Raw genomic sequence first — 27,298 nt, forward strand, 5'->3', positions numbered from 1 at the left:
CGCTATAAAAGCACAACATGTGGACTGCGGCATCTAAATAGCAGGCTTGTGTTCAGCTGCTGTACATCAGAACAGCAAAACAAACTGTCTGACGTGATCAGGAGAAGGAATGAGGGGAAATAAGGTATTGCTTTTTTCTGAGCAGCCAGTTAAGGGTCTGTCAGGCACTAACTTGGCCAACCACAGGAAAAAAGCAAAGATTATATCCAGCAACAGGTGATCTAAGATACTTCAAAATGTTGACCTGTACATGAACTCCTGACAAACTGGAAGAAGATGTCACGGCTGAGTTTCCAAAGAGGGTAACATGTTGATTATAAGGGTTTATAATTAGCTGTATTTCCGCTGCTCCATATATACATAAATATACCATTACTGAGATGATTTTGAGAGGCAGGCAAGTGAAGAGCTCATTCATACATTCATCTAACATCCATCTAACATCCACTTAATGGATACATCCACTCTTCTGCCACATAAAACCCATTGCCCTCTCTTAGCTGCAGCATCTTCATTACGCTCTCAGTTGGAGTGTGCGACTGAGCGGCGAGGGGTCACCGAGGGTCAAACCTCTTACCTTGGGCCATTTGGGGTTGATGAGACGAGCTTTGATTGCGTCGTCCAGAGCGGTGCTGTACTGGCCCAGTCTGAGATAGGCTGCGGAGCGGTTGCTGTACAGGATGCAGTTTTGGGGGTCGGCGGTCAGGGCCTCGCTGTAGAGACGCACAGCCAGAGCATACTCCCCCTGCTGGCAGGCCTGGTTACTGCGACGCACACGCTCCAGGAATTCTCCTTTGCTCAGGCCGAGCGGGCTGGAGCCGGACGGCCGGTCCACCCTTTTCACCGTCGCGGCTGAAGGGATCACAGGAGAGGAAGAGGAGGAGGATGATGAGGGAGGGTTGGTGGTCCTGCTGGTGGAGCGAGAACCAAACAGAGAGAACTGAGGAGCAGAAAGGGACGGGGGGAGGACAAGGAGAGAAGACATTGGTTAATTTTTTTAATTAGAGCTAAAACAATTAACAGCTATCGGAGTACAGGTAGCAGATCTAGAGTTCTCAAAACCGGGATGTTTACATGTGCAAAACATAACCAGGATATGGTGGCGCCTCGGTGGCTCACCTGCAGTGGCCTGGGTTCATTTCCAACCCGCGGCTCTCTGCTGCGTGTCATCCCCTCTCTCTCTCTCTCCCGCCTTTCCTGTCTATCTATGAGCTGCCACTATCAAATAAAGGCAAAAATGCCCGAAAAAATAATCTTTAAAAAAACCAGCATACTCAAAAACCTGGTCATAACTAGGATACTAGTGCGCATGTAAAAGCCCTCACTATCAGGTTTTTTAAACTCTCAAATATCTTTATCGGTATCTGCCTCAAAACTCGTGTATCGGTCGGGCTGTACTGATTATTCCATATTTGAATAATGTCATTGAGAAAGCCCTATAGAGATTGGCCAAACGAGCAAAGGCTTTTTGCCCACAGTGTTGTAGAAATAAAAATAAGTTTAGAAAGACTGAAAGGAAATGTGCTTTTGGCTGCTGTTACATAAGTCATAAAAAAAACAACTGATTGCAAGCAGAATTCTACACAGTATGACACCGAAACTGCAGCAGCCTCATTTGCATGACATGATACTGTAGTTGCTGGCAAATGGGACACCAAACTGCTGCGTGCACTTTTCTTTTCTGCTCGGTGGTAACGGCTAGAATTCCTCAGAGAGAGAGAGAGAGAAAGGAGGAAAGTCAGACAGAGACTCAGACAGTCAGATGAGGCTTCTGTTCTTCTCATTCGCTTCTGTCACACCCGCTGAAACTTTGTGTAAAATGTGCTCCCTGAGGTTAGTTCTCTGTAGCTTTCACATTAAAACGCTGCCTCCCTCCCTGATCTGGTGCTTCCAAATTTGTCCTTTCACCAGAGCTTACACCAAGGCCTTCATTATCTCTCTCTCTCTCTCTCTCTCTCTCTCTCTCTCTCTCTCTCTCTCTCTCTCTCTCTCTCTCTCAGATACACACTTAAAATATGCAGACTGGAGGGATTCCTGAAACTTGCAAATGCATCACCCAACGGCTTTGAGCGAGAGGCAAGAAAAGGAAATAACCTGAAATAAACTAAAAAAACTTTAGGAGAGCAAAAAGAATTGTTTGGCAGTCTTCCACGTGTCACATAAGAACTAATGCAGAGGACAACGCACCATCAAGTATCTACTCTGTGCAGATCTCTTTAAACTAACGCTTGACAGCTAGATATAGATGTAGCTAGCACTAACATCAAAGTCCTATGCGTTGCTAGAGTTTGCTTAAACTTCATTCATCTCCTTCGAGAAAAAACAGCATTTAAATAATTGTGTTTCAACATGAAGTTACTGTAAAACCTGCTTCATGAAATATAGTCGTTTAAATGCTGTTAAAACAATGGTAAATGTATTTTATGGTAAATTGTATCTATTCAGTTTTACTTAGGTATCTTCTGTTAATTACTCAAACGTATCTGTATTTCTATCCTTTTGGCTGTTGTTGTTTCTGTCTCTTGCCTTGGCATACCTCATATGTGTCTTCCTGTTAATCACTCGCCTTGCACTATTAATAAACACCCCAAAACAAAAAAACTTTCACTTTTTACCCCCCCGTTACTGTGGCTACGCCTGTCAAGATTTGTAGTAATTTTTAAAACAATGGGTTCTTGACTTCAGAAAGAAGTAGACAAAGGCAGACTTCTAATTTCCAGTCAGCAACTGTCAATTTCGTCGGCTGGCAAATGACTTTAACAGCTGCAGGACGCTGGCTAATTAACAGCTGGTTAGTGATCAGTCCTGCACAACCTGAAGGATTTCTTCCATTAGTTAGAGTGCAGAACAAAGCACTCTCGGAGAAGTTTCAACATGCAGCAGAGCTCTGTTAGTTATTTACCTACTGGAGATAAAAGAGTTTTCTGGAGCAAACAACACATTTGGCATCGAGCTTCTCCTGTTTGGCTCATCGACTCTTTTATCCCATGAAAATAAAGATTAAGTTCTTGAGTTGTTGTGCGCCGCTGAGACCTGAACGACTTCTCTACTCACTGTTTAGTTCATGGCATTTTTAATTAAATATGCCACTGACAGATGGTCGACGTGATTCATTTGGAAACAATCAAGCTGCAGACTGTTAAAAGCAAGATTTAAGACTTAACTATACATGGTTTTCCTTGATGCTGGGTAGTGAACTGATGAAATCCTTTCACTTAAATTAAAAGTCCAGAGACCAAAGCCAGGATTTTAGAAATACTGAGGTCAAACTCAATCAAACTCCTCCTGTCCTCTCACCCCCAAACACCCAAATAACTCTTTCAAATATCTTTAATAATTAAAATACTTAGATTTTTCAGCTTTCATTTATCTAGTTAGTTGTTTATTATACTATCTTTAAATCTTATTTTCTGCAAGTTTTAATTAAATGGATTAGAGTTGAAACGATTATTATTGATAATCAGTTGCTGGTTAAGTTAAATTCTCTAGTTCAAGCAGATTTTCTTTGTGCTGTGTGATAGTTGATTGATTATTTTTGTGTTTTGGACTGTTGGTCCAACAAAACAACACATTTTAAAACGTCAATTGTGAGGTTAAGTTTCACTATTTTAGGACTTTTTATAGAGCAAACAATTAATCGGAAAATTAATCAGTAGATTAGATGATAATGAAAATAATCATTACATTACAGACACGTTAAATTAAGTTTTATTTCCCAACATAAACAAACATTTGCTTCTAAAGTTATTGGTTTTCCTTTATTTTGATGGTTTTAGAAACGTACCTGTTTATGCATCTCAGCTGGATAATGTCTATACGGCTTTGTAGCGTGTGACAGTTGTCTTAGTCTGTTTATGTTGTTTGTATTTATTGTTGTAACAATGACTTCATGCTGCCCTCTTGGTCAGGTCTCTCTAGAAAAAGGACAATGAACAAAGAATTGCTGTTTCTAAGTTTTCTCCACACTGCCAGGAAAAATAATTCGGGTGGGAAGAAATACTGAATCCTTGCTAAAAATCCCAAATCCAGGACATGACCTCAGTGTCCTCGGCGGTAGCTTCAGCCCTGAGGAGCACAATGACACAGTAATGCTCAATTCACCGAGAACATTTCCACAATTCACAGTCTCTCCGACGGTGCCCATTTTTCAGCTGTTCTCTCTTGTATGCCATCACGTTTCATAAATGTGCCATGTTGTTATGAAACAAATATGACAAATGTGCTATAAAGCAGAGCTTGTTTAACATGTTACCAAGGCCTTGTTTGCCGAAATAAACAAAGAAGACCACACATCACGTGTATGGAACTAAGACGTAAATCTCTAAGCCTATTACTGTTGAACTAGAATACAGTTAATAGAGCGCACGAAAAACTACTGAGGAGAGTTCAGTGTGGGCTTTTGCAATCACAGTTTACATTACTGAGTAGGTTGTATACACTGTTGTGTTACAATGTTCTTAAACAGACGTCTGACTACACTGGAACTTCTCTGTGGTGTGTGTGTGTGTGCACCTGTGAACAAACTGTTCAAATGGTTTGTTTGTAAGCGCAGAGGATATATTTGTGTACGAGTGTGATTCAGAGTCAAAGTATCTATTAAGTGAACTACTGTTTGACTAATCTCACTAAGTTAACAGTCCAGCCTGGATGATTTAGTTCACCTTGAACCTGCATTAATTGATTCTGTGGAGGGAGTTGGCCACATGGGGGCAGCAGAAACAAGCTGCAAACACAACACTTACATATCCTCACCTTTAAAGTTGATGGCACACTTGATAGCAAACAGTTGCTTATGTAAGCTGCCAGTGTGCTTGTGGGACCCCCCTCACACCTTCCCGGTGTCGCACCACGAGGGTCCGACCATTTCTGTAACTTTCCGATACCAACAATCCAACATTCACACTCAGTTCACGCCGTGACCGGCTAGCTGTGCAGAGACAGTAAGCAGGCTTTGAACTTCTCTCTCCAGCTCTCTTTTTTATACACAACTATTTCTGTCACTTTTCATGTGAGTGCAACACTGTGAATGTCTTCCAAGAGAGACTGTCTGAAAATGTCTGTAATCCCCATGTTTAAATGATATCGCGTTGCACCGACGACCTCCTGGTCACAAGTTCGCGTCTCTACGCCACAAGACGAGTGCCATATAGTCCCAATATATTCAAAAAAGGCAGATATCTCCAAAACTCTGCAACTCTCAAAACAATCTAGATGGCTAAACAGCACCACAGGTAAGATGAAAAATTTGTACTTAGATTTTGGGGTGAACTGTCCCTTTAAACAATAATTCCATAAATCAAAAACTGACAGATTAATCAATAATTTAAATAATCTAATAACACATGCACGCTAAACTTTACTGGGCTTATTTTTTTCATTTTTGTGAGAGAGACGGAGGGGAAAACACAAGATGCATTAAAACATAAAAAAATACACTAAATGTTTCTCTTCACGAAACTAAAGCTGTACATTTCAGTTCTTAAAACGCCCTCACACTGATTTGTGACCTATATAAAGCACCTTGCTCTAACCTGAAACCCCACAAGAGGCTTTGAACCACTGTGTGTCCAATCTGCTTCATCAGGATGTGATTTGTTGCGTCACCTGTCTGTCGTTTGATATTCCTGTAGCAGCTAATTAGAGGTGCTGCCGTCTCGATGTGTAGAGTAGTTACATGCACACACACTCACACACACACATACATACAATCATGCAAAACAGCTGACAAGTTGTCAGTAGCACTAAGTCACTCAGCAGGACTTTTCCACTGTGTCTGTTATTTTAAATGTCATTGCTGACGTACACAGTGGTGGAAGAAGTATTCAGATCTTTTACTCAAGTGAAGGTAGTAACACCACAGTGCAGAAATACTCTGTTACAAGTAACTGTCATGCATTTAAAATTTTACTTAAGTAAAAATGCAAAAGTATCAGCATCAAAATATACTTAAAGTACCAAAAGTAAAAGTACTCCTTTTGCAGAATGGCCCATTTCAGAATAATGTATATTATATTAGTGAATTAGTGAATAGCGTATGAATGTGTTTACAGTATCATAGTGCTTGCTATTATCAATAAAGTCTTACTGATATAATAACATCACAATTTATTTTGTTGATTATATTTTTTATTATTAATCTGAATCTGGAAAGTAACTTAAGTTTCCAAATAAATGTAAAAAATGCAATATTTGCCTCTGAACTGTAGTGGGGTAGAAGTATAAAGTAGCAGAAAATGGAAGTAAAGTAGCTCAAATTATACTTAAGTACAGTACTTGAGTAAATGTATTAAATGTGTCTGAACAGGAGTTTGCAGTTGGAGGAACAGCACTGTTCACTCTCACACACACACACATGCAAAAAGGACAAAAAAAGACAGGAAAACAACATGAATGTCCTGTCCGAGTCCTTCCAAGATTACAAACACACACACACACACACACACACACACACACACACTTCCCCTGCCTCCTGTCTCACTGCTCCCAGCCCCTGTTACAGCCCAGGTCAAAGGGAGTACATTCCTGGAGAACAACGCAGAGAAAAAGACAGACAGACAGAAACTGGGGGGCTGAATACCTGAAGGAAAGGAAGCTGCGTCCCTGAACGTTGCCCTTTGATCCTTTAATATAAGTCACGCTGTTGGTGAGGCAACAAGTTGTTATTAGTTGTAATCACATATACGAAGCAAGTAGTGCTTGAACTTAGCTGAAAAGAAAGATGGTGAGATTTAGATTAGTTGATGTACTTCTGTATGAAGACTGAAGACTGAAGTTAACGTGGTGTTTATCATTAAGCCACATCGATGAATCCTTTCAGTCAAATATCAGTCATTCTCTGGTTCCAGCCTCTCACGTGTGATTATTTAATGCTTTTGTCTGTTTACAGTTTACCGAAACGCTTGACTTGTATATAGACATTTTGTGTTTCTGGTCATTGTTGCTTTTTATATATATTTATATACACACCTATTTTTCTCACCTACTTGCATGCACATAATAGTTTATTTTTACCTATCTTTGTTGTCCTTGTTTTTAGTTGTATATCTATTTATCTTTCCTGTAAATTCTTCTGTGTGTAACATTGAGAACAACCGGAGTCGGATTCCTTGTATGTGTTTCATATTTGGTCAATAAAGCTGATTCAGATTCAGATTTTCTTTGTCGTGTATAATAGTAAAGTGAGCATTTTGGGGTTTTGGATGTCTCATTTAGGCATTTGTCACTTTTCAAATCACTATTTTTCGAGGGATTTTATATCTCAGACAAAGCGATTAATCAACTAATCGTGAAAACAATTGGCTAGATTAGTTTGTTTTCTTAACGTGTGTAAACTTCAAAATAAAACTTACAGGACGGCAATTCATCGTGGGATGTGAGCTGCCAAGTGGTGGAAAATAACTAAGTACATTTACTCAAGTACTCAAGTACAACTGAGGTACTTTACTTGAGTATTTCCATTTTATGCTACTTTATACTTCTACTCCACCACAGTTCAGAAGGAAATATTGCACTTTTTACTCCACTACATTTATTTGAAAACTTTAGTTACTTTCTAGATTCAGCTACAAAATATAAATCAACAAATAAATTATATTATTATATCAATAAGACTTCATTGATCCCCAGGGGGGAGATTCACAAGCTAGGCAGCAGTATATAATGTAATATACATAGAATATATATAAATATATTAAAAATAGTCCCACCTTTACCAGCTGCAACATTAAAGTAAAGTGCACATGAATGCTCCAATAAACACAATCCTATAATATAATATACATTATTCTGCAAAATGAGTACTTTTGGTACTTTAAGTATTTGAATGCTAATACTTTTGTGCTTTTACTTAAATGCAGGACTTTGAGGCCTACTTGTAACAGAGTACTTCTACAGTGTGGTATTGCTATTTTTACTCTGAGTAAAGTACTTCTTCCTCCACTCTATCTGCCTGTAAACTGTCACACTGCTGGAACTTGTGCAGCCGAGCTTTCTTTCTTTCCTGCAGATTTGCTCTGCACACCCAGATCCGCCAGAACAAGCGGACTGTGCCATTTTGTGAAACCACTAAATAAAAACATTCACCACTGTTCCCATTATAGCCTTACCTTTTCTTTCCTGGTTCTGTGCTTTTCCATCCTGCTCTCTCTCTCTCTCTCTCTCTCTGCTAAATCCGGCGACAGCAGCTCCAAACTTTCATCCCACAGCAGCAACAGTGAGGCAGGACATGAAAACACACCATCCAAAACAATACGAGCCCCACAGAGCCACAGTCTACTGCGCTTTTACTGATCGATAAGATGGGCAGACTTGCGTGCTATGTAGCAAAGTTTTTCCTGGGGAAAGTTAATCCGGAGTGAGTGCGCCATGTTCCCACAGCCGATCTTCTCCCCATAGCGGAATTTTTGTCCGGTGAGAGGCGGGGATCCGGTCGGCTCCATGGCTGCAGCCTTCAGCAAGGTTTCAATTACTTTTCATGACATCAGAGAGGAGTTGAGTTACCTGACAGATATTCATTACAACAGGCCTCTTTATGCAGCGCTGGTGTGTTAGTGAAGAGATTAAAAGTGATGATGCTTCTTGTGCTTTTTTCTTGTGGAATAAATGATCAAGGTTTTTTTTTTTTTTGGTTTTTTTTTTAACTTTTAATAGGATACCAAAAACAAACACCAACAAAACAATAAATATTTAAACACATGTAACATTTGTAGTCTAAAGAGCAGGAAGCAAATATCCCACATTATAAATAAATAGTTCAACATTTTGGGAAACATGCTTATTCACTTTCTCAGTTGTAAAGATTGACAGGCTACCGCTCTCAAATTTGTCTGTGAAATATGAAGCTACAGTCAGGAGACTTTAGCTTAGCTTAGCATAAAGACTGGAAACGGGGGGAAACAGCTAGCCTGGCTCTGTCCGAAGTGAACAAAACCTGCCTAGCAGCAACTCTAAAGCTCACTAGTTAACAGTTATATCTAGTTTGTTTACTGTGTTCAAAAACCAAAGTGTAAAAACTACAATTTGTGGCTTTATAGGGGGTTATGTGCTGGAGAATCCCCTGGTTGCTTAGCAACCTCTCGGTGATGACAGGACTTAAAGTGGCCAAAAACGTTTTTACGCTTTGGCTTCGGGCTGGCTGTTTCCCACTGCTTCCAGACTCTATGCTAAGCTAGGCTAACCGGCCCTTGGCTTTCTTGGCTAGATGAGAAGACTGATGCCACTCTCGTTTCTGTATCGTAAATATGAAGCTACAGCCAGAAGAGACAGTTAGATTAGCTTAGCACAGAGACTGGAAACAGCTAGCTGGTGCTCTGTCCAATCTTCCTACCAGCTAAAGCTTATGTCTGTTTAATCCGTACAAAACCGAAGTGTAAAAACAACAATTGCTACAGGCTCGTTTTTGTCACCTTTGGACAGAGCCAGGTTAGATTAGCTACGCTAACCGGCTTTTAACGCACAAACATGGGAGTGATGTCGATCTTCTCACCTAACTCTCGCAAGAAAGCAACAAGCGTATTTCCCAAAATGTCAAACTATTCGTTTAAATGTAATTAGTCATACCATTTCCTTCTCGCATCATAAATCAAATATTTCACCATGTGTTTTATGTACAGATATTTACATAATTCTTTTCCTCACATAATCCTTTTAAATAGCTGAGCTAATAACATACTTTGCATCTGTCTAACTCATACAACACATACAAATATTTACAAATACACTAAGTGCTGAAACCTCAATAACAGTGACTACAGGGCTTTGATCAGTGTACACTACTGATGTTGTGGTGCATAAAAAGGTTGGTAAACCATCACCTCCTTTTTATTATTATGTCAGGGAAACTCAATATAATAGAATAAACTTTATTGTCCAGCCAAGGCAGTCTTTGGTCTCACCCAGGAAAATTAAGTTTAGTTTACACAAACATGTCCACAAGATAAAAACATCACATTAATGCACTGTTGTACAATTGAGAGATCTTTGTTCTGTTAATGTGATGTTTTTATCTTGTGGACATGTTTGTGTTTACATTTTCAATAGACCGTTTTCATGGCAGACATTTTGACTTCTAGCAGAACAAGACTCAGAGTCTACAGCCACGCTAGCAGCTATGAGGCTGCTACGCTAAACGCTAATGTCAACATGCTAACATGCTCACAATGACAAAGCTAACATGTTTAGCAGGTATAATGTTTACCATGTTCACCAGCTTAGTTTAGTGTGTTAGCATGCTAGCATTTGCTAATTAGCACTAAACACAAAGTACAGCTGAGGCTGATGGGAATGCCATTAGTTTTGCAGGTATATTGGGCAAAATCTAAATTTTTGACCTGTTGATGGTCTTAATTGGAAAATTAAGGGATAAAGGTTGTTACAGTTCATTCTGAGGGGAACATGAATGTGTGTACTTTTATGGCAATGCATCCAATAGTTGTTGAGATACTTCAGTTTGGACCAAAGTGGCCAAAGAGCCACACTAAAAACAAAGAAGAGGTGTAACTCATCACTTTAATGATGGCTCCGTTGCATTAAGTGCCCCAGTAAGTTACTCCAGTGAGGCAGCATGCATAAAAGCAGGGCTCTTGAACTGGCACACCTAAATGAAATGCATTCGTCATTAATGTTATTAGTTACACCTGTGCTGTTACTTCTCTGACAGGTCAAAAGATCTGCTGTGAAAAGGGTTTTTTAATACTTAAGGAAAAGTTTTATCCCATGAAAGTAAGTACGTTTGTTCCAACAATTTGGTCAAAACTGAGTTCCACTACATCCTTGATGTAGACTATATGAATCCATACTACAGTATTTAATGGGGGGGGGAGTATTCAATATTAAATAAATATAATAATAATAATAGATAAAGACAGGTTATATAACCATGGAAGTGTGATTGTTTTAAAAGTCAGCTCATTATTATGAAATATTGTAACCCTATTTCACAATTTCAAGGTTTTCTCTGTATTTATTCATATGATTTCATGATGTCTTATTTATCTATCGAATATTGAACATTTTGACGCTCCATAATATTCACATTCAGACGAGTTCTCTTTGTCTTACAGTCGGCCGATGTGCATCTTGACCTTGTTTTCTGGTCTTGTTGAGTCTGGGCCGGACCATCCTGAGACACAGTTTGTGAAGCCGGACTTTTCTCTTTGCGCTCCTGGTGTTTGGCCTCCTCACCTTCAGTTTGACTGCCTGTAGATGGCGCTGTTCCTCCATGTCTGCACTGCTCTTCTGGTCCAGCTGAGGAAGCTCTGCTTTCACCAGAACTGCTGTACAGCTGTTGAACAAAGAAGAAGCAATGGTAGTTTTGTGATGCTATAATTAATTAAGAGCATTCACTCTTACTCTTACAAGAACTGTATTTAAGTACAATTTTGAGGTACTTTAGTTGAGTATTTCCATTTTAAGCTACTGTATACTTTTGCTTACATTTCAAGGGGGGAGGGAAGACTTTAGAGATTAAGACTTTACATAAACATATGCTGTGTTTATAAAATAAAACACATTAAGGATTAAACCAGTGGCTCCCAACCTTTTCCGCTTGTGACTCCTAAAATTGTCCCATTGTGTCTGAGTTGTTAGCAGTTCTACCAAAGAGACATTTCCCCTCTAAACATCTCAGACGGTTTAATTTAAATACCTTTTCGAGGCCCAAAGAGAAAAACAAATTATCCAGTATTTCACAGAAAAGTAAAGATTTGAAAAAAAGTAGAAAAAAATTTGTGTATCAGACCCCTCAGATTTATCTGGTGACCTTTTGGAGGGGCCGACTCCTAGGTTGGGAACCACTGGACTAAACTAGCTAACTGTATATAAAGCAGTAAAAACTAGCTCCAGCTCGAGCAGCTACAACAGTAAAATGCTGCTCTAACGTTGATGTATCAGTATAAACAATCTAATAATGCCATATATAATAATAATATATCAGTCACAGGGACATTTTGCTGCAGAACAAGTACTTTAACTTTTGATACTTTAATACTGGTACACTTTGCTGAAAATACTTCTGTACTTTTACTTACTGTAAGTAGGATTTTTTTAAACTTGTAATAAAGTATTTTTACATTTTCGTATTGGTATTTTTAGTAAAGGATCCGAGTACTTCTTCCTCCACTGCTCCTCCATTATACAAAAAGCAGCTAAATCATAAGCTGTTTCAGTCTTTTCTTAAAGCGAGGCCATGTGAATATCTATCTAATCTATGTATGTGTTTGTATACTTACATTTTGCCTGATGTGCAGTCCTGTGGCAGGAAGCAGGATTGAGACACATGTCCCAGCAGAAGCGCCTGTACTTCAGTCAGTTGTCTCTGTTTAGCCAAAGTCTGGAATAATCTGGAAGGACAGACGAATACGTCAGAGGCCGACACACATGCCAAAATAAACCCTGATAAACCAAACAAATGAACAGACCACCAAAGCAAAAAGAAAACCCAACATGAGATAATGATCATGTCCAAGGCTGTAGAATAACTGAATGTATGTGTACACTGCTTGTGGCCTAGTTTTGTGTTATAAAACATCACACCATGTCTGCTTTATCTACACAGAAATAAAGGTGATTGCACCATTATCACCATGCCTCTATATACTCTGCAAATTGCAATGTAAATATTTACTCTCGGGGCTTAAGTACATTTGTGTAATCTAGACATGGCGGGACACATCCCCACGTCATTAAATATCCTGATCAGGTGCCCCTGACAATTATATAATCAGATAAGTTCCCAGTATGATCGGTATTTATTGCGTTTGTTGATTTACCTGGTGGTACAGTTGCAGTGGTACAGCGTTGTGGCCTCCGGGTTGTGGAGGCCGTATTTCTTCTTCTGGGGAAGGATCTTGTTCCTGCACTCATCAAGATCCTTGTAGACAGCACATGACAGCGTCTTCTCTGTGGAGGCAAAGCATCAGCGTAAACTTTCAGTTCCATTACTGTAGTGTAGAAATATAAACTGATATGTGTACGATATCGAATACCTGTGATGTCAGCATCCGGCTCAGACAGAGTTTGGTTTTTGGTTGGTAAAGTGCTCTCCAAATGGTCTCTACTCTCAGATACTGGTCCTGTAGGTCCCTCTGATGTGGTTGTGACTGTGGAGTGAGTAACAGGGGTGATGGAGGCAGAGGGGGAACTGGCTGAAGGTGTAGGGGCCATGGATGCTGCAGCAGTGATGGAGAAGAGCTGTGGGTCTGACGTGCTGCTCTCCAGTAGCTCTGTGGGTACGGTAGTGTTTATGATGGAGCTGGTACTGTTCCTGCTGACCTCTGTTGGATCGGGAGACTCGTACTGTGTGGGTGGATGGACCTCAGCATATAGAGCCATTTTAGTCTCTTTGCACCTGTAAGTCACAACAAAGGTAGAAACGATTTAAAGGAGTAGTTTGACATTTTGGGAAATACGCTTATTATCTTTCTTGCCAAGAGTTACATGAGAAGATCGATACCACTCTCATGTCTGTCCATTCAGTATGAAGCTACAACCTGCAGCCAGTTAGCTTATCTTAGCATAAAGACTGGATACAGGGGGAAACAGCTAGCCTGGCTCTGTCCCTTACCAGCACCTCTAAAGTTCACAAATTAACACATTACATGTAATGTGTTACATCACATTAGCTGTACAGACATTGGATTGGTATCAATTTTCTCATTTAATTCTCAGCAAGAAAGCAAATAAGGGTTCAACCAAATAGTGAATTCTGCTTCATACATATTTTTTTATTAACAACAAAATATTTTTTAATTCTTATCCCCTTAATCATCTTGAGACGCCCTCAGATTTATCTTGGGACACCTTGAGGGGTCAGGTTGGGAGCTGGTGTGCTAGAGGAAAAGTCAGGGGATCACCAAAGTCAGTAGGATTCATCCTCTGGGGACCATGAATGTCTGTACAAAATTTCAAAGTTGTCGAGACATTTCAGTCTGGACCAAAGTGGTGGACCGACCAACCAACATTGCCACCCACAGAGCTGCTAGCATGGCTAAAAATTCAACAGTGGATGGACAAAGAGACAGATATCCCATAACCTGGACAAATAAACCAAAACTATCTGCATGCCTGGTAGTAAATGAGATAATAAGATTATTTGTGTTTATTTGTACTTAAAATACAAACCTCCATACACCACAGTGTTACTAAATAAATCTGAATTTTACTTACATTCCAAACCAGTTTCTCTGTGTACACTGGAGTCGGTGGGAGAACTCAAAGCAATGCATCTTCAGCAGGTTAAAGAAGGTATATCCCACTACGTCAGATATGCTGTCACTCGCCTCCATCAGACAACTGCGAAACCTGTAACATATATCATGTTGGTTCCATAATTTTAAAAAAGCATCAAAGAAAACAGCAGATCAGTTGATATGGACTGGATGTTGTTTAGTAAAGGGGTGGTTAAAGTTATAAAGCCCTACTTGTTGTCACAGTCACAGTGAGACATGGTAAAGATGTTGCTGTTGAAGACACCGAACTCTGAGTGAAAGGACAGGATGGTGTTTTTGCACTGGTCGTGTTCCCGGCAACAGCTGTCTGTTTCTGCAAACACCCCTGCAACAGAGTAAAGATGAATTACAACATTATTACCAAAACCTGATCGCAATTTCATTCCAGTCTTATGAAATAGCTATGAAAATGTACAGACAAAATTTCAAAATGTGTTTACATAGACTCAGTTTTTGTGAAGCAAACCGTGACAACTGAAAACATATCATCATTTGATCAGTGAGTTAAAGGGACGCCACTAAATTTACGAGTCACGGGGAGTATGACTCCGCATTTGAAAACTGTTTTATAATTTCTTCTGTGGTTCTGGAGGAGCTTTGTCAAGTGAGAAAAATAAAATACTTTTATCATCAATACGTTCCTGCCAATAGTTTCCACTGATCTACTGTACAGGTGGCAGCGACGCTCCAGCAAAGACAGGGAAGAAGAAGACTGCTAGCCAGTCAACATGGATGTAAACAATGCAGGTTTCAAACTTTTAGGAAATATTGGCTTTGCAAATGTTTTATGAGGAAGGAAATGCATTCAACACGTTTGTTAGAAATGTAGGATCCAGCGATTTAGAAGCTTGACCTATACAAAGCACTAATAGTGAGGATGTCTTGGCTTTTGCTGCTTCGATTCTGACTACTCTTTTTTAAAATCAGTCTCTTGCAAGTCCCTCAGCTTTATGGAAGTCCAATACTAAATCACTGAGTGCCCCTTTTATAGGTCCTGTGTTCCCTCTGCTGTTCCGAGAGTTTCCCTTATGTGACTTTTTGTTCATACAGAGTGAACATATTACATAAACTTTACCACCTCTAAATATTATGAAGCTTTTGCTTGATTTTATAATACTCTACAGAAGTTGCTCCCAACCGTTTTAGCTCCTGACTGCTTAAAATGAAAAATGAAGTGTCTTGTGACCCCTAATCTATGAGTAGTGAACCAGAGAGCGATTTTTCCTTCTGAAGAGTCAAGTCAGTTTTATTTATATAGCCCAAAATCAAAACTCTAGAGATGAAAGTCTCCAGTATTCCACATGAAAGAAGCAGATTTGAGAAAAGTAAGAAAAAATCAATACAATTTTTTTCTGTACTTATCCATTTAATCATCTGGTGACCCCTGGGATTTTTCTTGGGAACCACTGCCCTACATATTTATCAGGTTCATTAATGGTTGGAGTTAGAGTAAAGTCTGGAACCAACTTACCCAAATCCTCATATGATGGCGCCTTGTTGCCAGAGCCGCACCAGAGAGTCCCTGGTACAATGAAGCCGCGCTTTACACGCCGATGGGTCATGACCTCTGACCCTTCAGCCTGACCTTGACGATTCTCAGGCGGTGAACCGGCCTCGGTGTGGCCACCAACGCTCCTTACCGGCCTCTTCCCTGTGCGCTCCCCGCGCCCGCCGACCCCTGGAGATGCCAGAGAGACGCACAGATCCTCTGCCTCAATCAGGGACCGCACATCGAGCTTTTCATCTGGATTATCGGAAAACTCGTGCGTGAGCTCCCGGCACAGAGAGAAATAGTTCTGGATCACTCCTGCGTCGTCGCTCCAAGCGCAGCTGAGCAGAGTGCGCTCCCCGGACCAGGCGCTGTGGTAGAGCCGCGGAGATGGAGAGGCCTGCCGCAGAAAACTGTAGTGCACTTCTCCTGTGGGGAAAACTTTCGTCCAGGTGCAGAGGATCGAGGCTTCTGCAGCCGTAAGTGTCAGGAGTGATGATGTTAAAATGACAGTAACAAGAGGAGCGATATGCGTCATGGTGGCGCGCGGCTGGATGAAAGAGGCTCAAAGGCTGTTACAGCTTAAATCTAAAACTAATTATTGCTCCACTCATTGAGGACTTAAAGACAGATCGACAGACTCCAGGTTGGTTTTAAATGAGAAGGGGAGGAGAGGCGCGTGGGGGTGTGGATCTAAAAAAAAACGCAACATCCAAATCAGCATGAATCATGTGACCTGTCAGTGTAGTCAAACATCTCTCTCTCTCTCTCTCTCTGTCTCTGGCACATTAGTGACAGTGGCCATGACATATTGATTAACACACACACCCGCGCATACACACACAAGCCAAAAAGGTTTTTATCTGCAAATGTGACTAATATATTGATAAGTGACAGACGCGCCCCCAGTGCACAAGCTAAATAGACGCTTCAGTGAAAATGTGACAAACTAATGAATTAATATTGATTGATAAATGGGATGTGAGACAAATAGCCAGCTACTTTCTGGGCCATTTGTTTTTGTTTTCAGTAGTTTATTCTCACCTTCTTGGACCCATGATGAGACCACAGATGAACTTTTATTTCAGAACCATGTGCTGTTCAAATAGCTTTGCACAGAATGAGGCTGTTTACATGCCTCTCTTCATGTGGGGTCAGTATTAGATGTTACCACATCATATTTATTGGGATTTACATGAGCCTTGTATTTATAATCTTAGGGACTGTACAAACATCATTAGCAGGGGAGAGGGTATTGTAATTTTCCGTGTGGCTGAATTTAGGGTGACTTATTTGGAAGAGCAGGGGAGGGTATTTTATTTTTTATTTTCTTTATTGCTATTTGTATAGTTACATAAATAGTCACATCAAAAAGACAGCTTTCACGTCCACCGTGGTTCATAAAGGAGGACAACAGTTCTGTCTCTGTATTTGGGTTTCATTCATGTGTACAAACAGTAGGTGGCGCACATTAAAAGCTCCATTAAGATATTTAGGTTTAAATTAGGGTACACAATTAAACAAGTTGTACCAATGTAACACTGTCATTTAAATATATCATGTGTTAATATACAAATATTATTCTGACATGTTGTGGGGAGGGTGTCAAGAGGAGGTTCCAAGAAAACAGTAATAATGCTGAGTGAAACATAAGATTCAAACCCCCCTCACCATCCCAATAATGAAACACTGTGACCCCTAATCACAGGAAATGGACTTAGTGAGGACATGAGTTGTGAGCAGTTCGACCAAAGAGTGATTTTTTTCCTTCTGAAGAAGTGAAAGTATCCAGAATTTAACAAGAAAAAAAAGCAAAAATGCAGAACAAATGAACATTATTTTGAGCAAGAGAAATACATATTTGTTACTTTTAATCATCAGGTTGGGAACCACAGCCTTAGACCACCGGTGTATCAGGATAACCACCTGCTTCCTGAGTGTCACATGACTTTGCAACCAGTCACCAGATTTTATGAAGAAAATTAAGCACTGTCTAACTTCATGCTGACAGTCAGTAAAGTATTGATTTACATTTTATTTCTCGTCTTTTCTCTGTCCAAATGAGGTGCAGACACGAGTTTTACAGCCAGATTCCGAAGCTACTGCACATTTACAAGTTGGTTATTTCTGTTCTGCTGTCTGGAGGTCTTGTGGTTTAATCAGATCACCTGTATTGATTGGTCATTTTTGTCAAACTGACACGACTGATGAGAAACGTAGATTGTGCCTTAGCTCAAATTCAAGGACAAACTTTTCAGAGTGTAACAAGTCCGTAAACTTTTACCCACTTGGACGGAAGGCAAGTTTTATCAAGAGAAGTCAAAGTTCACAAAATTCTCAGCTGCGTGTCTGTCTAAGCGGATTGGTTCAAACCTCACCTGATTCTGACGTTCTGAAGTCTTCTGCCATGTCACAACACATATCAAACAAGCAGGGGAGCAACGGAAGTGTCATGATATCTTTCTTTATTAGCCACGTGTATGTTATAATATGAGTTCAGACATGCATCAACATGAATACAGATTGATTATTTAGCTGAAAACACTTGTGCCGATCTGATAACCTGGCATTAAAGTCTATTAATCAAGTATACCTCTGGAGGGATATTTCATGAATTTTCTGGCACTTGCGCTTACGTTGCATAATCACATTTGTTCTTCATAATAAAATGACATGCAGAAGCATTTTGGGCCTCTGGATTTCTCCAGAAGACAGACAGACAGAGAGCTCACAAATGCACAGGTGAAGCTGATGTAGTGACAGTGGCCATAATGAGACCTACATGTTATCTGTATCAAAAAGCAAATGCATTTCACATCAACAACAAAAAAGTGTCATTTTAATAACCAAACATCTGTAAGTGTCCCATTTCTGATGCACAGTTATATGCACAATAACACAAGTAAAATGAATGTTTTGGTGATGCAAACACTCGAACGACATGGTCACATAGATCAGCTGATAACACATTACATGATCCCATATGAGAGCAAAGAGCAACATAGGGAAAAGAGGTCAGAGACAGAAAAGTGGGAATTTCCTCCGTTGGGTCTGAGCATGGAGACACACTTCATTACAACATTACCGTCTTAATTGATCCTAACAATTACAAGGGTTTTATCTGCTCCATAAAATCTGATAATCACTCTATTCAATTATTACCGCATGTCAGGTACAGTAAGGTTTATTTATTATGTGATACAGTTTATGATATGATAACAGTGAAAATGACAGCTTCCTGGTTTTGTTTAGTGGTCACTCATTATTACAAAGAGCCCCAAGGTCAACATCCATGTTGGTCACCTGAAAACTGCTGGAAATGTAGCTTGCACATTGCACTTTGGGACAAACTACATAAAAGCAAAAGGATAATATCTGTCTACCCGTGCTTACTGGAAGACAGTATTCTACAGGGAGAACAATAGAGAAAATACATAGAACAGGGGGAGACATTTTAATCCTCAAACTGGACAGTGCTGTCATTTAGCAGAACATGCCAGCGCTCAATCTTCTTGTCTTTGTTCTTGAGGCATTCGTACCAGTGCTTCAAACACTCTCCTTTAGCCTGGATGCCTAACTGACATCCTCCTGGAGGTGGAGAGAAAAGTAAGCATCAATATGTGAACAAGATTAAGAGTCGACAGCCATGCTAGCGGCTCTGTGAGGCTGTATGTAGACACAGTGCTGTTTTGAGCAAAAAGCTAATGTCAATGTGCAAACATGCTCACAATGACAATGCTATTATGCTGATGTTTAGCAAGTATGGTGTTTACCATGTTCACCATCTTAGTTAAGCATCTTAGCATGCTAACATTTTCTAATTAGCACCAAACTCAGAGTACAGCCGAGGCTGATGGGAATGTCATTAATTTTGCAGGTATTTGGTCATGAACAGAAGATGATGGTGCTAAATGAAAAGTCAGGGGATCACCAAAGTTATTTCAATTCATCCTGAGAGAGACATGAATGCGTGTAGCAAATTTCGTGGCAATCCATCCAGTAGTTGTTGAGACATTTTTGTCTGGACCAAAGTGGTGGACCGACCGACAGAAGGACATTGCCATTCCTACAGGCAAGCAGCTAGCATGGCCAATAACGTTGAAGACTAAGAGTCTACAGCCATGCTAGTGGCATATGAGATTCTACTTAGGCACAGTGGTGCTTTGAGCTAAATGCTAACGTCAGCATGCTAACATACTCACAGGAATAGTGCTAACATGCTGATGTTAAGCAGGTATAATTAACAGGTATGTTAACCATCTTACTTTAGCATGTTAGCATGCTAACAGCTAATTTGCACTAACCACAAAGTACAGCTGAGGCTGATGGGAATGCCATTAGTCTTGCACGTATTTAGGAATTAAACCAAAGAATTGGACAAATTGAAATTGGTACTAGATGAAAAGTTGAGGGATCAACAATTACAGTTCATCACGAGGGGGACATGAACATCTGTACCAAATTTCATAGCAAACCATCCAAAAATTGTCAAGACATTTCACTTAAAACCACAAATGTCATCCTCATGGCGGCGCTAGAGAAAAAGTCAGAGGATCACCACTGTCATAAGGATATATCGTCTGGGAACCACACAATTTTGTACCAAGCCAATTAGTAGAAGTTAAAGTGAAGTGAAAAACTTTGACCTGCTGGTGGCGCTAGAGGAAAAGTCATTAGGATTCATCCTCAGGGCACCATGGATATATGTACCAAATTTCATGACAGTCCATCTCATAGTTGTTGAGATATTTCAGTCTGGACAAAAGCGTTGAGCCAATCAATCAGCAGACATTCTCATCCCTAGAGCCACACTGCTAACATGGCTAAAAATAACAAATTGGATGGATGAGGAAATGTGATTGCCAGAAAATATCCCCACTTACCAATGAAATCATTGGATTTTCCCATGTCATAGTCCCAGACTGAGATGTCAAGGGTTTTCTTGGCTAACTCACCATGTTTTATTTCATAACCGAACTCCTGAAACACAGTAATGAAACATGAGTTTATGGGACCTGGGTGAGCAGAAGACGGCATGTGCCAGAAGTTCAGTATGTGCAAATAGAAAGCAACAGTTTAGAAATAACTGACCTCGTTAAACTCTGGATTGAGGGTCTTCTTTTTTATCTGTGTCTTGTTTTTAGCTTTCTTCCCCATGTCTGGCTTCAGACATCTACAGCACAAAAGAGCAGGGGGCGTAAAATAATTGTTATATCATTAAACATATTATAATTAAACACATGCAACATTTGTAGTCTAAACGGCAATAGTGTGTTTAAAACTCTGAGACTTTTACATTTTAAATAAATAGTTCAACATGTTGGGATCACACTTATTCACTTACTTGCTGAGAGTTAAATGAGAAGATCAAATACCACTGTCAACTCTGTCATTAACATTACGCTACAGCCAAGAAATGGTTAGCTTAGCTTAGCACAAAGACTTGAAATAGGGTGAAAAATCTTGCCTGGCTCAGTCAAAAGGTAAAATAACTAGCCTACAGCTTGTTTTTGCACTTCAGTTTTGTACGGATTAAACAAACATGAGCTTTAGAGGTGTTGGTAGGTGAATTTTTTTAGCCAGGCTAACTGTTTCCCTCTGTTTCCACTCTTTGTGCTAAGCTAAGCTAATCGCCCCCTGGCTGTAGCTTCATATTTACCGTACAGACATGAGAGTAGTATCGATCTTCTCATCTAACTCTCGGCAAGAAAGCGAATAAGCACATTTCCCAAAATGTCAGAGTATTCCTTTAACCATCAGATCTGTGCAGATGGGATGAGAAGGATTCAGCTGAATGGAGCACATACACTTTGACAAATGGGTCAGAGTAGCCGTTGGAGTCCATGGCAGCCAGGTGAGCGCAGCGGACCACGCCCACGATCAGACGACCCTGCTGACTGTTGTACATCAGTGATACCAGGATACGACCCCTCTCCTCCGAATCCTCACCTTCATTCAGCTGCACACACACATAAATACATGAAAGATACCACACATGCATACACATACACAAAGTAATAGTATTTCATTTCACTGATCCTAATGCTCCTTTGCCTTGTGCACAGATCTGGAGGGATTATACAGTGATTATCATAATATCTACTAATACAGGATAATGTACGTGTATGCAATAGGATAAACTCCATTTACATTAAAGTTTTGTAGTATCAATGAATACCACAAAAAGACCAAAACCAACAATGTGTTGTTGAGTCTGTCTCTCAAGACTTTCTGACTTCCCTCCCCTGTCTGTGGCACTCAGCCCCACTACTGAAGACGTAAACTTTAAAAAAAATGGGTCATCTCCTAAAACAGCTGGACACTGTAGTTTTTATCAAACAAACAGGAGGAAATAGTGCTTTTGTTGGGGACTATTTTCCGCAGCGGATTAATCTACATTTGGTGCTCTAGTGAGTATTTGGGGCAGCAGGACGGTGTATGTGGGATTGAGTCAAAATGAACTATGTTCATCATAGAACAACGATGGTGTTTGTGTTCATGGTAATGAAGGGACATGTCATCCAGGGCAACAGTGTGGCTCATTTACGTGTTTTTAATAGTTTTTGGATAACAATGGAGCTCTGTGCACCAATCAACATCAACATTTTCTCTCCTCATACCTCAACTCAGGACTCAGGGCATTCGTTGCAACCGAGTACTGATTTCCCAAAGTTAAAATGTGTATACCCCACTGCATGAAGCTCATCAGCATCATTTTATGCGAGGTAAAATAAAATGGGATTGCTGTGGCACTACAAAATGAGTTCCAGCCATGACTGACTAAATGAATGTAAGTGATATCGGAAAGAGTGAATATTATAATGATATTGATGAAGAATTTTAATGTGGTCAATCATGTCCGGCCGATATCCAATCTGCTTAATAAGGTCAGTATCGGATCGGTGCATCCCTATGTCTATGGCACAGAGGAATAAGATATATCAGGCTTTGGATACACACTTGGCTTGTGGAGCTCAAAGTGCCAAAAAAATAGATTTGAAAAACTCAACAGCAATGTCTCTTTCCAGAAATCCTGACCCGGTTACTCAAGATAATCCACAGATTTGTTGTGAGCAGTTTCATGTAGGAACTATTTTCTATTATTTCTACTATTAGGAACTAAGATGATTGACTTCTTTGAATTGCCATGTACACACCAGCAGAAAAGTCATACAATATCCAATGCACACTAGTATGAGATCCATGTGAGGGTCTTACGTCATCCTCATAGAGAGCCATGCCACGGGCTGATCCTCCTACAGCCTTCTTCACCTGTAATAAACATCATCATCATCATTATCATCACCACTAGCACTATTATTATTACTTTCTGTACACACAAAAGCAAAAATTAAATATGCAAGGAATCAACACAGCTAAGCCAATGAAAAGACAATGTAAAACATAAAAAGTATTAAAGGTTCAACATTTTGGTAAATGCGCTTATTCGCTTTCTTGCTTCATGTTTGTACGGTAAATGTGAAGCTATAGTCAGCAGCCGGTTAGCTTAGCTTAGCATAAAGACTGGAAACATAGGGGAAACAGCTAGCCTGGCTCTGTCAAAAAGGAATAAGATTCACCTACGAGCACCTCTAAAGCTCACTAAATTCCATGTTATATTTCGTTTGTATGATCCGTACAGCAACTTGTGGTTTTGCAGGGTTTTAGCCAACTGTATGTGCTGGACTATTTCCTGGTTGTGCGCAGTGACCTCCTGTAGTCTCTGCTGGTTTTCTGGCAAGACTCAAGGTGGTTACTGCATCCAGCCATGAAATAGTCCCTCACATAACCACCCTGTTTCCAGTCTTTATGCTAAGCTAAGCTAACTGTCTCCTGGCTCTGGCTTCATATTTAGCATACAGGCATGAGAGTGATATCGATCCTCTCACTCTTGGCATCAAAGTGAATATCTGTATTTCCCAAAAATGTCAAACTTTTCCTTTAAAGGAAGTAATATTAAGGGTCAGTTCACCAAATTACAAAAGAATATATTTTCTTACTTACCTCTTCTGGTATCTAGCCATGCAGTTAATTTTGTTTTTTAGTATCTGCTCTGGACCTTTGAATCCTGGAATCCTATAAACCAATTATATGTTCTTCATCGGCAGATTAAATTTATTTACTTGTCTTGGAAATGTAGATATTCAAATTAACATTTTTATAAGCACTTTAATCTCGAGGTGAGATTATTTTGTCACAAGCTGTTTCCATGGTCAAGAATTAACTTTAAAACTCAAGTTTTGGTTTTGAGATATTGGTCCTAAGATTTCTGCCTCCTCCCGTGTACAATGGGGGTAAATGGAATTGGTAAATGTGGTGCTCACAGCATGAATAAATTACATTTACATCTCTTTCCAGAAACACAATTTCTTGGATAGAAAGTAGTTCCTAAGTAGTTCACGGTGATTCGTGTGAACTGACCCTTTAATTTAAATATGCTGTGTTTCATAGTACATTCTTATATTCTTATCTCTACAATATGAGATGTCAGTGTTGTTCTCAGGCTTACCGGGATCACTCGCTCTAAACAAACACTGAAGTTCTTCTTCTGGTTAAACTTCAGTTTCTTCAGGGCAACTCGTGTCTCTCCTATGAATTCATTGTGTCCAAACTTGTCCTCGTCGCTCACTGAAAGCCTAAAGACGGACAGTGTGCCTTATGAAACTACTTTACCTTCATGTAATTGGTACAATATCCAGTAGTAGGAAAGGTAGGTTATGGTTTTTCTTACCGGAGAGTTTTGCGTGACATTTCCTCATCAGTGATACCGTGATAGACCAGTGTCTCATTCCACACAGGATTCAGGGTGTTTTTAAGTGTCTTGGTGCGAAGCTTGTTAGACTGAGGAGCAGTAACACAAGACAAGACATTCAGGTGAGAAGAGAAACATAATGTCGAAATAACTGAGGAACGGGGGCGCATCAAAACGTCAAACTGCTTCGCTTCGAGCAAGCAGCTTGCTCTATTTCACTGTGAGTAAGATGTTCACTCAAGAGATTAACACAGTAATGATAATTTTTCATGTCATAAATCATACACCAACAGTGTAGGCTCATATATTTGATGCCATGAGCGTTAGTTGATGGGTTATTGCTACATCGTGTAATTTGAGTGCATTCCAAATTGAATAAAAGCACTAATACACCTTCTTCACAAGCTGTGTGTTGTTATGAGATCGTTGAACACAACACCTCTTTGCAGTGCATCAGCTGATGGCTCCATGCAACTCTCAAAGTGTGTTCAGACAGCAAGTCAAGCGAATTTTCACCTCGCGCCATTTGCACAAATTTGTACCAAGTGTACGTTAGCTGTACGCTAACTAGCAACAGATGCACCAGCACCTGTCTGTGGGAGTGTGCCAGCAGTGGGGGAAAGTAACAAAGTACATTTACTCAAGAACTGTACTTTTACAATTTTACAATTTTACAATTTTGAAGTACTTGTACTTTACTTGAGTAATTCCATTTTATGCTACTTTATACTTCTACTCCAGAGGGAAATATTGTACTTTTTACTCCATTGATTCAGATTATTAATACAAAACATAATCAAGAATAAGCTCCACCTTTACCAGCTGCACCATTAATGCATGCTTAAACATTCATAAATCAATAATTATAAGTCATTAATGTAACATATATTATTCTGAAATGGGTTATTCTGCATGAGGAGTATTTAACTTTTAGTACGTTAAGTATATTTTGATGCTAATACTTCTGTACTTTTACTTATTCAAGCAGGTCTTTTGTTCGGCTCAACCTCAGACTGATCTCCAGAAACTCCAGTGCTTTTTGATATTTCCCTCCAGTCTCTCTCCTGTTTTATTTCGTTTCTGCATTCAGGACTCAAGTTGAAACATTTTCAACTCGTGCAGATGCGTCTTCCTGGGCACGTCTAATCGCATCTTTCCATCGACTCGGTATGCAACCACTTCTAAAATTTGCTTCATGATCTGTCTGAACACAGTTACACCATGATATTGTATTTAAAGCTGTACTAATCATGTTTTTATATGAATAAGAGGTCAAATTACTATGTTGAATGTGGAAGGGGCCACTTGAAGTGACGAACCCACAGAGATTAGCATCCAACTCTGAAGTTCCCCTCAGCTATACAGAGCCTTTTGGTCTACTGTGAATCACTGTCTTGGTTCAGTCTTACTGCTCTCATCAAAGGGCAGTTTACAGCTCTAAAAAAACACTGTAAGCTACCTGTCCAGCACCAGACAGCAGACAGACAAAGCTAGAGACTAGCTGGTGAAGACAATTGAGCATTTAGCATCTAAAGAGCTCGATATTTTTCTCAGAGATTGGTGGAGACCAAAAACAGAGCTAAAAGGAGAGTACATATCGGACTTACATTCGCACGTGGTAAACACAGAAACACGACTAGAAACGAATGCTAATGCTAAGTAGCCAACTGTTTGCTAACACGTTCACCATATGAACTTATGACAAGTTATAATTAACGTGATTGTACCTTACTGGCTCCAGGTAAGAGGTGCAGCTTCACATACGGGTCAGCAAGTCCGTTTGAGTCCATTGGCTTTAAACCCTGAGACACATAGAGAAACATAATGGTCAGAATCAGCATGAGATGCACACATTAAATGCTGTTCTAATATATTCCCCATATTTTATTGTTGGAGCCATTGATGGCAAACGTTTCTACAAGTCTAATTTAAACTTATTGGATAAGCCTTGTCTTGTCTTGTCTTTTCTTGTCTTGTCTTGTCTAGTCCAGTTTTTTCTTGTCTTGTCTTGTCTTGTCCCATCTTGTCTTGTCTTGTCTTTTCTTGTCTTGTCTTGTCTAGTCCAGTTTTTTCTTGTCTTGTCCCGTCTTGTATTGTCCTATATTATCTTGTCTTGTCTAGTCCAGTTTTTTCTTGTCTTGTCCCGTCTTGTATTGTCCTATCTTGTCTTGTCTAGTCCAGTTTTTTCTTGTCTTGTCTTGTCTTGTCCCATCTTGTCTTGTATTGTCCTATTTTGTCTTGTGTTGTCTTTTCTTGTCTAGTCCAGTTTTTTCTTGTCTTGTCTTGTCCCATCTTGCCTTCTATTGTCCTATCTTGTTTTGTCTTGTGTTGTCTTTTCTTGTCCTGGTTAGTCTTGTCTTGTCCCATCTTGTCTTGTCTAGTCCAGTTTTTTCTTGTCTTGTCTTGTCTTGTCCCATCTTGTCTTGTCTTGTCTTGTCTTTTCTTGTCTTGTCTTGTCTTGTCCAGATTTTTCTTGTCTTGTCCCGTCTTGTCTTGCATTGTCCCATCTTGTCTTGTCTTGTCTAGTCCAGTTTTTTATTGTCTTGTCCCGTCTTGTATTGTCCTATCTTGTCTTGTCTTGTCTAGTCCAGTTTTTTCTTGTCTTGTCCCGTCTTGTCTTGCATTGTCCTATCTTGTCTTGTCTTGTCTAGTCCAGTTTTTTCTTGTCTTGTCCCGTCTTGTATTGTCCTATCTTGTCTTGTCTTGTCTAGTCCAGTTTTTTCTTGTCTTGTCTTGTCCCATCTTGCCTTGTATTGTCCTATTTTGTCTTGTGTTGTCTTTTCTTGTCCTGGTTAGTCTTGTCTTGTCTTGTTTTGTCCTGTCTTGTCTCAT

At 39.9% G+C, this 27,298-nt stretch overlaps 3 protein-coding genes and 1 long non-coding RNA gene across 9 annotated transcripts in view; 1 reads left to right on the forward strand and 3 right to left on the reverse strand.

Annotated features, from left to right (window-relative positions):
- The window catches only part of ttc28 (tetratricopeptide repeat domain 28), a 123,466-nt gene extending 115,010 nt beyond the window's left edge, over window positions 1-8,456 (reverse strand). Inside the window, exons 1-3 of one of the 3 annotated variants that reach the window (XM_044175301.1) lie at window positions 4,753-4,882; window positions 1,120-1,218; window positions 578-940 (exon numbers count right to left, since the gene is read on the reverse strand). In XM_044175301.1, the coding sequence (XP_044031236.1) occupies window positions 578-940; window positions 1,120-1,170 (414 nt within the window). In that variant the 5' untranslated portion in view covers window positions 1,171-1,218; window positions 4,753-4,882. Of the gene's footprint in view, window positions 1-577; window positions 941-1,119; window positions 1,219-4,752; window positions 4,883-8,105 lie in introns of those variants that run through there. The other 2 variants (XM_044175298.1, XM_044175299.1) reach the window with 2 other exon arrangements.
- A 2,484-nt stretch (window positions 8,457-10,940) lies between these two features.
- Window positions 10,941-16,365, reverse strand: pla2g3 (phospholipase A2 group III). Its single transcript, XM_044175306.1, has 7 exons — window positions 15,697-16,365; window positions 14,418-14,550; window positions 14,164-14,298; window positions 12,984-13,345; window positions 12,768-12,897; window positions 12,228-12,338; window positions 10,941-11,281 (listed from the first exon to the last, which is right to left on the reverse strand). The coding sequence occupies exons 1-7, from the start codon at window positions 16,250-16,252 to the stop codon at window positions 11,035-11,037; spliced, it is 1,674 nt and encodes a 557-aa protein (XP_044031241.1). The 5' UTR covers window positions 16,253-16,365; the 3' UTR covers window positions 10,941-11,034.
- LOC122866100 lies at window positions 16,239-19,164 on the forward strand. Its single transcript, XR_006375608.1, has 2 exons — window positions 16,239-16,360; window positions 17,596-19,164. It is a non-coding gene; the product is annotated as an uncharacterized LOC122866100 (long non-coding RNA).
- Window positions 18,163-27,298, reverse strand: part of rph3aa (rabphilin 3A homolog (mouse), a) — a 35,390-nt gene continuing 26,254 nt past the window's right edge. For 2 of the 4 annotated variants that reach the window (XM_044175303.1, XM_044175302.1), the window contains 8 exons: window positions 26,194-26,268; window positions 24,446-24,555; window positions 24,224-24,350; window positions 22,933-22,986; window positions 21,522-21,673; window positions 20,806-20,887; window positions 20,598-20,694; window positions 18,163-19,302 (listed from right to left, as the gene is read on the reverse strand). In XM_044175303.1, coding sequence (XP_044031238.1) covers window positions 19,169-19,302; window positions 20,598-20,694; window positions 20,806-20,887; window positions 21,522-21,673; window positions 22,933-22,986; window positions 24,224-24,350; window positions 24,446-24,555; window positions 26,194-26,268 — 831 coding nt within the window. In that variant the 3' untranslated portion in view covers window positions 18,163-19,168. The remainder of the gene's footprint in view (window positions 19,303-20,597; window positions 20,695-20,805; window positions 20,888-21,521; window positions 21,674-22,932; window positions 22,987-24,223; window positions 24,351-24,445; window positions 24,556-26,193; window positions 26,269-27,298) is intronic. The other 2 variants (XM_044175304.1, XM_044175305.1) reach the window with 2 other exon arrangements.

This window comes from Siniperca chuatsi, linkage group LG18 (genome assembly GCF_020085105.1).
Source record: "Siniperca chuatsi isolate FFG_IHB_CAS linkage group LG18, ASM2008510v1, whole genome shotgun sequence".
Classification (NCBI taxonomy): domain Eukaryota; kingdom Metazoa; phylum Chordata; class Actinopteri; order Centrarchiformes; family Sinipercidae; genus Siniperca; species Siniperca chuatsi.